General features: G+C 41.5%; 1 protein-coding gene across 1 annotated transcript in view; it reads right to left on the bottom strand.

Moving 5' to 3' along the window:
• Positions 1–6,813: 6,813 nt before the first annotated feature.
• Positions 6,814–13,609, bottom strand: part of ppp3cb (protein phosphatase 3, catalytic subunit, beta isozyme) — a gene marked incomplete at both ends in the record, with an annotated part of 53,470 nt that continues 46,674 nt past the window's right edge. The window contains one exon of the mRNA XM_079250556.1: positions 6,814–6,992. Within this exon, the coding sequence (XP_079106682.1) occupies positions 6,814–6,992 (179 nt within the window). The remainder of the gene's footprint in view (positions 6,993–13,609) is intronic.

The following is a 13,609-nucleotide window of genomic DNA, read 5'->3' on the forward strand; positions in this document are numbered from 1 at the left end:
GAAACTTCAGATTTCCAGTTATTCCAGTCCCAAATTACAGAACCCTGTGGGGCTAGTCTGAACTACTTTTGGCACCTATGAGTCAGTTATGGCACTGGCAAGCCTTATGTGGGCCACATGTCAGCTGTTGGCTTGGACAGGTATTATACCAGTTGTTCTGTGAATCATAAGTGGTCCAAACATGAGAAACTAGGCAGGATGTGGATTACAATAAGTTTCTCGTGGTCCACATGTGGTGGTCATGTGGCTGAGTTTTGGGAGCAACACTCAAAATAGTCAGTGTCATAAGTCAGGGCCACATATGGGCCGAACGTGACTGCGGATGTGGGCCATATTTGGGCCAAACATCTCTTGCTATCTGGGTTTATCTGTGTGTTTACATTGCTAAAGCTTGTCACATTCTCCAAAAGAAGCAAGAACTTTGTTCCTGCCCTTGAAGCTGCAAGAAAAAGCAAAAACTTCTTGTTAGTCTAAGCTTCTCGTGGGAGATGGACCAGTCTGCAGCAGGGAGGGATCACTGAGGGCGGCGATCTTTGCTTTTATCTGCAATAAACTCGCTTATTTCACATTTAAGAAACTTTGTACGCAGCAGGGCGCGTTGTGCATGTGGTTAATATTTCTTAAGAATTGGACGCTTCATTGTGAAAATAAATCTTGTTTCACTTTTTGCCCTGTGTGTTCCTCTTTTCAGTCAAAATATATAAATATAACAGATCATAACAGTGTACTGATGTTAAAAAAAAAAGGAAGTATTACAGCTGATTTTGTAATCCTTAAGTTATTTATATCATTTCAATCATGAGGCTTTGGTTTTTTATCTATGATTAAAAAACCTCTAACTATTTATAGGCTGCCTTTATTTATGCCAATTAGTGGATGTTAATGTTTTCATGGTAAGTACTTAATTTTTTAGGATTAGTTACTACTTTTTAAAAGTTTTAAAGGAAAAAAATGTGTGTGTGTGTGTGTGTGTTCTGATCTCGTTGACATCTACTCTGCAACTCATCTTGATGCTGCTTTAACAAAGAAACTAAACTCTGTCTTGCTGGATGTTGGATTTAACCGGTATTTCATACTAAATACGCCCTCAGTTGGGAAAAAATCCCCCAAATTTCTTTCACTGAATTCAACAAACTTTATTTGTTCCTTTATTCAACGTGCGTACATGCAGTTTTTAGTGGTGTAAACACTGGAAACGATGAGGGATTCCCACGAAATGCCTACGTGGTATTTCATAACATTTTCGGTCCAGCTTTACATGACACAGGACTTTGTTTTGTCATTCTGTAACTTTCACTTTCTGTGTTTTCTACATGCTCTTTTTCATGACTGGCTTTTTAAGTAAAATCATCACTTTATTATAACGCGAATATCTAAGCAGCCAGTCACATGGCAGCAACTCAGTACGTGTACATGCAGTACATGTAGACTGTTGAAGCTCAAACTGAGCATCAGAATGATACTTTTAATGTGGGCTGTTGTTGGTCTGAGAATTTACTGGGATTTTAAACCATCTCTAGTGTTTCCAGAGAGAGTCTGAAGGAGAGAAAGCATCCAGATGTTGATGTCAGAGGTCAGACTAGAATGGACAAACAGGTTGGAGATGATAGAAAGACAACAGGAAGTCCAATAAGCATTGGTTCCAGCAGAACATCATCTCTGAACCCGTCCAGCCTGGAAGCAGATGGTCTCCAGCAGCAGAAGACCACAGCGGGTTCCCTCCTGTCAGTAAGAACAGGAAACTGAGGCTACAATTCACACAGACTCACCAGAACTGGACAATAGAAGATGGAGAAACGTTGCTGGTCTGATGAGTCTCCAGTTCAGCTCCACATTCACATGGGAGGATCAGAATCTGCTGGAAACATCATGATGGATCCATCCTGCTGTCAGGATCAACGCTTCAGGCTGCTGCTGGTGGAATGGTGGGGGGAGGTTTTCTGGTCCCACTTTGGTCCCCTTAGTACCATCATGACCTGGTTTAACCTCCACAGCCTACCTGAGTCCTGCTGCTGACCATGTCCATCCCTTTCTGAGCACAGTGTAGCATCTTCTGATGGAAACTTCCAGCAGGATGATGCACCATGTCACAAAGCTCACATCATCTCCACCATGACGATGAGTTCACTGTTCTCCAACGGCTCCACGGTCACCAGATCTACATCCAGCAGAGCAGCTTTGGGATGTGGTGGAACGGGAGATTCTCATCATGATGAGGTGGAACGGGAGATTCTCATCATGATGAGGTGGAACGGGAGATTCTCATCATGATGTGGTGGAACGGGAGATTCTCATCATGATGTGGTGGAACGGGAGATTCTCATCATGATGTGGTGGAACGGGAGATTCTCATCATGATGAGGTGGAACGGGAGATTCTCATGGTGATGAGGTGGAACGGGAGATTCTCATGATGATGAGGTGGAACGGGAGATTCTCATGGTGATGAGGTGGAACGGGAGATTCTCATGGTGATGAGGTGGAACGGGAGATTCTCATGGTGATGAGGTGGAACGGGAGATTCTCATGGTGATGTGGTGGAACGGGAGATTCTCATGATGATGAGGTGGAACGGGAGATTCTCATGATGATGAGGTGGAACGGGAGATTCTCATGATGATGAGGTGGAACGGGAGATTCTCATGGTGATGAGGTGGAACGGGAGATTCTCATGGTGATGAGGTGGAACGGGAGATTCTCATGGTGATGAGGTGGAACGGGAGATTCTCATGGTGATGAGGTGGAACGGGAGATTCTCATGGTGATGAGGTGGAACGGGAGATTCTCATGGTGATGAGGTGGAACGGGAGATTCTCATGATGATGAGGTGGAACGGGAGATTCTCATGGTGATGAGGTGGAACGGGAGATTCTCATGGTGATGAGGTGGAACGGGAGATTCTCATGGTTGAGGTGGAACGGGAGAGTCTCATGGTTGAGGTGGAACGGGAGATTCTCATGGTTGAGGTGGAACGGGAGATTCTCATGGTGATGAGGTGGAACGGGAGATTCTCATGGTGATGTGGTGGAACGGGAGATTCTCATGATGATGAGGTGGAACGGGAGATTCTCATGATGATGAGGTGGAACGGGAGATTCTCATGATGATGAGGTGGAACGGGAGATTCTCATGGTTGAGGTGGAACGGGAGATTCTCATGGTGATGAGGTGGAACGGGAGATTCTCATGGTTGAGGTGGAACGGGAGAGTCTCATCGTGATGTGGTGGAACGGGAGAGTCTCATCGTGATGTGGTGGAACGGGAGATTCTCATGGTTGAGGTGGAACGGGACATTCTCATGGTGATGAGGTGGAACGGGAGATTCTCATGGTGATGAGGTGGAACGGGAGATTCTCATGGTTGAGGTGGAACGGGACATTCTCATGGTGATGTGGTGGAACGGGAGATTCTCATGATGATGAGGTGGAACGGGAGATTCTTATCATGATGAGGTGGAACGGGAGATTCTCATGGTTGAGGTGGAACGGGAGAGTCTCATCGTGATGTGGTGGAACGGGAGATTCTCATGGTGATGAGGTGGAACGGGAGATTCTCATGGTGATGAGGTGGAACGGGAGATTCTCATGGTTGAGGTGGAACGGGAGAGTCTCATCGTGATGTGGTGGAACGGGAGATTCTCATGGTGATGAGGTGGAACGGGAGATTCTCATGGTTGAGGTGGAACGGGAGAGTCTCATGGTTGAGGTGGAACGGGAGATTCTCATGGTTGAGGTGGAACGGGAGATTCTCATCATGATGAGGTGGAACGGGAGATTCTCATGGTGATGAGGTGGAACGGGAGATTCTCATGGTGATGAGGTGGAACGGGAGATTCTCATGGTGATGTGGTGGAACGGGAGATTCTCATGGTGATGAGGTGGAACGGGAGATTCTCATGGTGATGAGGTGGAACGGGAGATTCTCATGGTGATGAGGTGGAACGGGAGAGTCTCATGGTGATGTGGTGGAACGGGAGATTCTCATCATGATGAGGTGGAACGGGAGATTCTCATCATGATGAGGTGGAACGGGAGATTCTCATGGTGATGAGGTGGAACGGGAGATTCTCATGGTTGAGGTGGAACGGGAGATTCTCATCATGATGAGGTGGAACGGGAGATTCTCATGGCATATCTGTAGCAACCATGTGATGCTTCATGTCAATATGAAGCAAAATCTCTCAGGAACGTTCCCAACACTTCATTGAAACGATCACACCAAGACAACAACCAACCTGATTAGGGAACAACTGTAAACAACAAACACACAGTCATAGCTCATATGTTCATTATTTTCATCGTGCAACGTCTTCTGCTCTGTTTGACTGCAGCACATTCCTCAGAACAGGTATTAGTTCGAACAGATTTCCACTTCCCATATTAAGCAGTTGCATAACCAGCCCAGTAAGTTTTACCTGATCAGGATAAACACACTGTGTGTGTGTGTGTGTGTGTGTGTGTGTGTGTGTGTGTGTGTGTGTGTGTGTGTGTGTGTGTGTGTGTGTGTGTGTGTGTGTGTGTGTGTGTGTGTGTGTGTGTGTGTGTGTGTGTGTGTGTGTGTGTGTGTGCATATGTGACTTCATTCTTAGAAGTAAGGAAATAAAGACTCAGTAACCATAAAGGTTCATGCATATTTTATTCAAGAGTAAAAAAAGTGGATCATCCCATGGGGCATGCTTACAGTGTTGGTGACTGGGGAGTCGATACACAGAGAGAGAGAGAGAGAGAACTAAAGAAAGAAAGAAAGAGAGCGAGCCGTGGCACAATTTCTATGGCACAGGGTCTCCCAGGGGGGGTTCACCTTTCCCAAAGAAGCACAAGATCAACCGAGGAGCAACGCAACATGAAGAGCAACCAGCAGAGAGAGCTTAAATATTAAGAATAATGTCCATAATAAATATAATCATAATAATCATAAATAACAAATAACAGGACTCGTCAATAATTATGATCAGAGAGAGAGAGAGTACACATTTTCCTTTAAACTGTGACGGCAACACACCGGCTCTTCTGTTAAAATGTGTCTGCTGCTTTTGGCTTTGAACAGCGCAAACTTTAACCATGCAATCATGCTTGTGGCTGCCTGAATGCCTGTGCCTTTGTATATAGTATGGTCATTCATCAATGCTAGTTCAATATTCCTTTAAAGTTATTCATATTTATCAATAAAAACAACTCCTGTACATTGACAAAGAAGAGAGGAGCAAAGGTGGACTTGACACTTTGAGAAGAAGCGTACCGTCATTCTGTACAGCGTCGAAATAAAAGCGGAAAACGAGGACTGTGAAGAAAGGACGGAAGAATGGAAACGCGTCAAAAAGAAGGAAAACAGAAAAAGAATAGAAAAAATAAATTAAAACTAACATTATGTACAAAATCAATGATTCATTATACCTCAGTCGGTTTATGTTAGCCAGAAAAACAAGAAGAAAATTTTCCTACCATAGTGAAACACAGAGCACAAATATAATCTTCACATTATTATCAAAGAACTTAACTTTGCATGCACTGATGCGTTAATATAAATGCTTTACAAAGACCTTTTATTTCCATCTGACTTCCTGTTCTTCTTTTCTTGGCTGCTGCTTTCACCAGAAGAGTCCGTTTCCTCTGTGAAATATTCCCTGCTTTTTTTTTTTTTTTTTCTTTTTTAGGCCAGCCTTCGCTGCGTTTTCGTAGCAGGCAGCAACGCGGGAAGGAAGGAGGATGTAGAAAGAGAACGAAGAGCGTAGCTTCACATTTTAACTCCCTCGCATACATAAAGCATCCTACTTCTTCTGTACTGCATCTTGCATCCTGTGATCAAATGCATCAGATGTGCAATAAAATCTCTTGTATATGTATCCTATTTACACACAACGGGTTGGGTGGGGGTGGGGGTGGGGGGGTCCTCACATGTGATCCAGGACCAGTTTCAAGCCTTTCCAGAGAGCTGACTGGCCAGGAACCCAGGTTGTGGAGGAGCCTCCACCCGACTCCAAGAGGAGAATGAGTGCAGTGTGGTGCTACAGAAGCAAATGGACATCTCCTGCGTCGAAGAAAAGGACGGCGAGGGCTCAGATTAGACTGCAGCTGAGATTATCCACCCCCCCCCGAATCTCTGCGCCACGCCATCAAAAACTTTCTCACAGTTGGCGCCAGCTGCTTGCGTTTGCAAACAAAAACACTTTATCATTAATAACCGCACAGACACTTCCATGTTGAGGCATGTGCACGCCACACGCAGGTATATCCACAACTCCTCGAGAAACAACCGAAGTCTGTATTTCAGGATACAAACTGAAGCTTTTAAAAGAAAAAAAAAACCGCTTCGACCATGATTTCCGGTTTAACATGACCTCCAAACAACACAAACCACCGACACGGACACGTCATGCTGACACCGTCTACCCCGCTGGTCATCCCCCGTCACTGGCGGTGAACTCGTCCTGTTCGGTATGTGGGGGGGGGGTTTAGGAGTTTCTATCCAGTTGTTGTGCAGATACATGGGAGTTGTAGTTCTCAAGAGTCAGGCCGATCAGTTCAGCAAACAGACTCGGCCTTCGGTGGTAAAGTCCGGTATGCTCATGCCTTTAAATAACAGCTCAGGGCAAAGGGGAATGGGGAAGGTCATGGTGTGTGTGTGTGTGTGTGTGTGTGTGTGTGTGTGTGTGTTAGCATGTGAATGCATGAGTTTTATGTTGGTGTAGCATCTGAGGTGTATGAAACTCTGTGTTTATGTGATATATATATGTCTATGTACACGTATCTATAAATAAGGTACCATATTGTTGTAATTGCAGGTATGTGTTTGGGCATGTAGGAGTATTCTGTCCATCACTGTATATTACTGTTGCTGTCGGTCCCATTGGGCTCTCCCATGTTCATGCGGCCCATCGACAAGCCCACGCTGTTGACAGCGTCGCGTCGGGGCGGCATCCTCTCATTGATCCGGTCCAGACCTTTGGCCTCCTCGAAACTGCTGATCCGATGTTGCGGGGAGAAGCCTCGGATGGCTGCGGAGACATGCGCACAAACACGCACACACAAGCATACGTACACGCGTGCAGAGTTAGTATTTTACCACAAGAAACTTGAGCAGAATTTTGTCCGTCTAAATGTTTGGGGTCTCCTCCTAATCTGGCTGATCTGATGCATCGCCACACGCCACAGCGTCCTCTTAGATCAGCAGAAAAGTTGCTTTTAACTGTCCCTAAGACACGCTGGAAATCCAGAGGAGACGGAGCCTTTTCAGCTCCAAACATCTGGAACAGTCTCTCTCTTGGACAGGACTCTTGGACTCTCTCTGTCAGGTTGGATAGGAAAACTCCCTCGCTGTGTTTAATAACACGTTTTTATTCGTTGGCATTTTAGCAAGACTGAGTCGTCATCTGTGTCCTTGAAAAATAACTGTTCTTTTTCTCGTATCTCTTATTTTACAATTTTATTGTTATTTTATTTTCTTAAGCTGTTGATGTTCACTTGCTGTTTCTGTGCAGCACTTTGGTCAGCTGTGTGTTGTTTTTAAAGTGCTTTATAAATAAATAAATAAATAAATATGGTCTCTGAACCGAAACGTAAACCGTAATATTATATATTTGCATTCTTTTTCCGTTTAGCCCTCTGGGGACCGAGGGTATTTTAGAGAAATAAACCTCGCTTGAGTTTTTTTTTTTTTTTTAGTTTAAATGCTAATGAACTCCACCTTTCAATGCCCCATAATGTCCTAAACCTTGTTTTTTTTTTTTTTTTTTTTAAATTGAAATATCATAAACTGCTGTAAATGAGGCTCCTTTGCTTGAAATAAAGAGTATTATAATTTCGAAGCCTGACTAAAGGTACTGAAGGGGACTGAAGCACCGCAGCTTTCAGCTGCACACACTGTATCTGTTACCAAGTTATACATCTGTTACGACGCCGTCGTGTCGTTTATGTTGAAATAAACTACTTGAGTAATGCAAATGTTTGTTTGAGCGATTACGCATGGTATGTGTGCGTAAAAACTGTTGTTTTCATCATTTATCGGCCTTGTAAATACAGAAGGCAGCTATCCGACTGCTAACCAATGCAGAGTGATTGACACTGTTTGGAGGCGTTTCCTGAGGCATCATCGGCTCTGATTGGACAAACACATGTCATGCGCCAAAGACAAAGGCTCTGATTGGAACGTCTATTTTAACACAACACTGTATCACCTAAGAATGGGCTACAGTGATGCTGGAACTACGGTCTGAAAGCCAAGAGTCTCCCGATTAAGAGGGGAAAAAACAGTAAGTTTCTATCTTTTATGGATCGAATGTTATGCTGGATTAAACACAAGATGGTCCCTGGCATCGCCGACGGTGCCGGAGTCCCCAGTGGGTTAAAATACTTTCATCTGATCGCAATTCACTGCATTTCTGCTGAAGGTCATTTTGTGTTTGGAGTAACAGAATTCTTTCAGTCACATCGACGTGGTTTTAACAAAACAGCAGAATCTCCTTCGGTTGTCTGAATGCGGAGCTGGGATTAGTTTGAGCTGAGCTAGCAGCAGGTGCGTCAGGACGACTTGGCTTTTGACCCTGAGACACCTGGTGGATTTATCCACAGCTGCAGAGAAGCTGTAAGTCATTCGTCCTTAAAACATACTTCTAGTCAGTTTTGACAATCAGGCATTTGTTAAAAAAAACTCTATTTTAATAAAATGTACCAATCTGTACATGTATGTCATGGTTAATCAGCTTTTTCTGATGATCTTTAGGTTCATTTGTCGAATAAATTAATAAAGTAAATCCTGAAAAGGGCATTCCACGGATTTTTACATTCATTTTAATACTAATTCTGTTCAAACTTGCCCATCATCACAACAAATGTTTCCATTGGGCGTCAACAGTCTGGGAAATACTCCTATATGAGAGGACTGATCAGCTGTTAGACAGGAAACCCAGTCTGCTTCTGTCTGTGATGAATCATTTTTCATTTTATATGCATGAGAAGCTCACTACTTGACTCTGACAATGTGTGGTTTTACGGGAAGTGCTGTTACTGGTGAGTCAGTCAACTGTGTTGATTGTTCTTGTGAAACAGTCATTAACTTCTGGCACATGAAGGGGAAATACGAGCACACAACACGTTTCATTGGCTTTACTTTTACTTTAAGATAAAATGTTCAGCTAAAAAATCATTTTGATATATTAACAAAGATTTTTTTTAATCCTAACTGGGAAAACGAGGAGAAAGCTTTACGATGCGGGCTAAATGTTTACAAGTATTACAGCATGGGAATACAGGTTAATATATACAGTTGTGCTCATATTTATTCATCCCCTTTCATTAAAGAAGGAAAAAAAACAGCTGCCTGTAAAATAAGCTGAAATTAACTAAAGTAATAATAAATAAAAATTTTATGAATTTATTACATATTACATCAATCATAAAGTAATATTTAGTAGAACAATCCTTTAATGTTTCCGCTCCAGTCAGGTGTTTTCTGTTCCTCTCAGTCAGACTTCTGCACCTGTTGACAGGTATTTTGTCCCACTGTTCAACAGAAAAGTCTCTCATTTGTCCAGGACACATTTGTTTGTTTGTTTTTTTTCCTTTCTTCAACTCAATTAAATGAACAAACAATGTTTTAAATAACTAAATTATATTTTTGCAAATTTTTAGTTATTGTTCCTTTTCTAAGTCTCCAGTTATTTGAGTGACTGTTGTAAATTCAGCCTTTTCTTTAATGAAAGGGGATGAAGACATATGAGCACAACTGTAGGTTTTGTCTTTTATTTAACATTTACCTGCAGGTGCAGTCGGCACATTTAATTTTCTTAAGCCCCTTTTCCATCAGTAAAACAAATCAGTTCACACCTGCAAACATCTGGCTTTTGCATCTAGCAGGAAAATTCTTCCATCTGCATTAAAGGTGGAGTATGTAAGGTTTTCAATATTTTCAAAATAAATGAACTAAAAAAATAACTACAATCAATCATAATTAGATAGTTGTTTTTTTTTTTTTAACATGTAGGTTCCAGTCGGTCCATATTTGATGTGTTATTAAATTACAAGTTTAATTAATGACAAAGACCCTTCTTAAATATTTGCCTACCAGTAAAAAAAAAAACTTTTTGTCATTGATTAAACTTGTAATTTAATAAGGCATAAAATATGGACAGACTGGAACACGTTTAAAAAAAAAAACTATCTAATTATGATTGTAGTTATTTTATTAATTTATTTTGAAAATATTGAAAATATTACATACTCCACCTTTAAAGTCCTCGTCTTCAGCAGGGGTGTCCGAAGTCAGTCGTCGAAGGCCGAAGTCCCGCAGGTTTTCCATGTATCCCTTTTCCAACACACCTGGCTCACATTAACCAGCTCCAACAGTCAATGAAGTTCTGCACAGTGACTGATTCATTTAAATAAAGTGTGTTGGAGCAGGGATACATGGAAAACCTGCAGGATTGTGACCTTCGAGGACAGACTTTGGACACCGCTGGTCTACAGCCTTCACTCGGCATGAAAGTGCTGCACGCCAGGCTGCAAAGCGGCAATGACATAATCCTTCCACTTCTTATTGTTGCAGCGTGAAACTTTGTTCCCTGAGAGGAAGAATTTATTCAGTTAAGTAGCTAAACTATCTTTGCCTCCAAACGTCTTTGTTTTTAATTTAGTGGTCAAATTTCCTACAGCATCAGCTATAAAATCACAGCACTCATCCCAGATGTTTATTGGCTCCAGGAAGCATTCGGTCTGAAACACTGCGAGTGTGCACATTGATTTTCAGCTGAGGGTGCTGCACGCTGGGCTGCAAGAGTGGCAACAGTGTGGTTTAATGCAGTCTTGTCGTAGCCTAAAGCCTTGTTTCCTCAGAGGTAATGGACGTAACTTCTGTCTTTGTAGTAGCAGTACACAGGTAGTTAAACAAGCTGGAAAGAATTTCTTCTTTTTAACTTTAACCTTTATTATGACGTCATGGTGTTTGTCAAAGGTGTGCCAAAATAATTATGAAATGTAACAGTGTAAATGTGTATTATAGTGATGTAGGTAACAGGTTTTAGGTTTTTATGTTGAGCTGAGGAGCAGAATCTCCTCTGGAAGACAACAGCTTCTTGTGAAGTAGAATTTAGCATTGTAACGCCGCAGACTAAGTGCTACGTAGCGCTCTGACGGAAAGCAGGTACAAAGAAAACACGACGTCCTCCTTAATCTGGTTCAGACTTTGGAAAATTTCTTCGCTGAATCTCTGGAGTGCCCTTGTAAACTTCAAAACTCATCAACGGACACATGCTTGCTTGTTGCAAAGGAGTCAGAAACTCAGTTTTATAAAAGTAAAACTAGTAGAAGCAGTAAAATCAGCTTAATAGGGGTTTCTGGCATGTTCTCCCAGACCCAGAAGGTGGTCCACGTCGAGAGAGACCAACTGCACATAGTGGACTGCAAATCACATTAAAAAACAGCAGAAACAAAACACAAGGGATACCCATAATTTATTTGCACGAACAAATTATGGAGTGCGCTTCAGGTAAGCCAACGACAGCACTAAACACAGAGCAGTACGGTCAACTGAAGCGTGCAGACGAATAAGTAGGTCTGTGTAGACAGCGTAAACTTCACTAAACACAAACAGCATGACAACAATCTGTTCAGGAGAACCCGGCAGACCCTTTCCCGGCTTCAGTTTGGTCTGCAGGACTGAAGCCTGGATGTTCGCTCTTTAACAGGGGGGGGAGGAGTCGTGCTTGTGGCGTATTTTAAGCTCAACTTCTCAGAGATGTTTCAGACACATTCACTGGGCTTCTTCAGCAGACAACTCGCGTACCGGGACATGAAACACTGGCATGTTCACTGATGCAGCATCACGTCGCATCTTATCAGGGTCAAGCCTGATAAGTAGAACTGGATTTAGAGCCCACCACAGGACCACCAGTTCTAACCTTTCACATCATTTTATACACTCTAAATGTACAGTCGTGCTTATATTTATTCATCCCCTTTCATTAAAGAAGGAAAAAAAACAGCTGCCTGTAAAATAAACTGAATTTGACTAAAATAATAAAGATTTTATGAAAATCGTTACATTATTTTATAATTCTGGTTCAATAGAAATATTTTTTTTAAAAAGTACACAAATAAGATAATTTATTACATATTACATCAGTCATAAAGTAATATTTAGTTGAACAATCCTTTAATGTTTCCGCTCCAGTCAGGTGTTTTCTGTTCCTCTCAGTCAGACTTCTGCACCTGTTGGCAGGTATTTTGTCCCACTGTTCAACAGAAAAGTCTCTAATTTGTCCAGGACACATTTGTTTGTTTGTTTGTTTTTTTTCTTTCTTCAACTCAATTAAATGAACAAACAATGTTTTATATCACTAAATTATATTTTTGCAAATTTTTATTTATTGTTCCTTTTTTAAAGTCTCCATTATTTGAGTGATTGATGTAAATTCAGCTTTTCTTCAATGAAAGGGGATGAAGACATGAGCACAACTGTAACACACCCAGTCATTTGCATTAATTGTAGTTTGCTTACTTCATACTGTGTCACAATTGCTGTGATTGTGATTTTTAACATTACTGGGTAGAACAATCTGGAGAAATGGCTTAGTATTAGTTTGCATGTTTTAATGTGTGTTGCACACTTAATGTGTCTGAAAGTTAGTGAAAAAATCAGCAGGTGAGACCAGATTAATTTAGAGAAAACAAGTCAACCAGTTTAATTTCCTTTCCTCTTAAAATTAGGTACAAAAGTGTCTAAAAAACCCCCCACAATTTTCATCTAGAAAGTAGCTTAAAACTGAAGCTAACCATGAAACTGTTCGCATTCAGCCATGATTAGTCGTATAAAATCCAGTTTTTTTAATTGTATTACCAATTTTACTCAAATGATTCAGTTATATATATATATATATATATATATATATATATATATATATATATATATATATATATATATATATATATATATATATATATATATATATATATAATTTTTATTAATTAATTTTAAATCAAAATATCTTGACATTTCCAGCACACTTGAGGGAAGTCCCCCCCCGATGCTTTTGTGCTTCATCCACGTGGTCATTTGCTGAAGGAGGCCGAAAGCCGTCTGAGAAGCTGAGTTTCTCCACAAATAAAGTGTTTTTAATTGGTTTGTAGAATAAATCCAGCACATTAGTTTCTAATCATCATCCCAGGGTGACACTTGTTCTGCCGTAGCTTGAACAGAAGCAGATTGATTGCATGTTTGTTGACTACAGAACTACAGCATCTACTAAATATAAGGAAAAGACTGTAAGACGATGCAGTAAAACATCCGAGTAACCCATCATTACGACACCCACAGCCCTGCTCTTCTGCTATATGTGTGTTTGCTAAGAAAATCCTTCTGTGTTGCATCTGAAAAGGTAAATAAAGGTTGTTGTGTGTACAGATGAAGCATAGTTGTGAGTTTTTTCTGTTTCCTGAGAAAAGGAAAGAGAAAAGTTTGTGTTTCATGTGGTGGCTTCAGCATGCAGCGGTTTAAGGCTTTGATTTGAGCGCTGATGCGGTTAGAAGAGCTCAGTGTTTCGTGGGTGAAGAAAATCTATGACCTGATGAGCATGGCGGCCGTACCACACACACACACACACACACACACACACACACACAC

The sequence above is a fragment of the Telmatherina bonti genome (assembly GCF_933228915.1).
Source record: "Telmatherina bonti genome assembly, chromosome: 12".
Lineage (NCBI taxonomy): Eukaryota > Metazoa > Chordata > Actinopteri > Atheriniformes > Telmatherinidae > Telmatherina > Telmatherina bonti.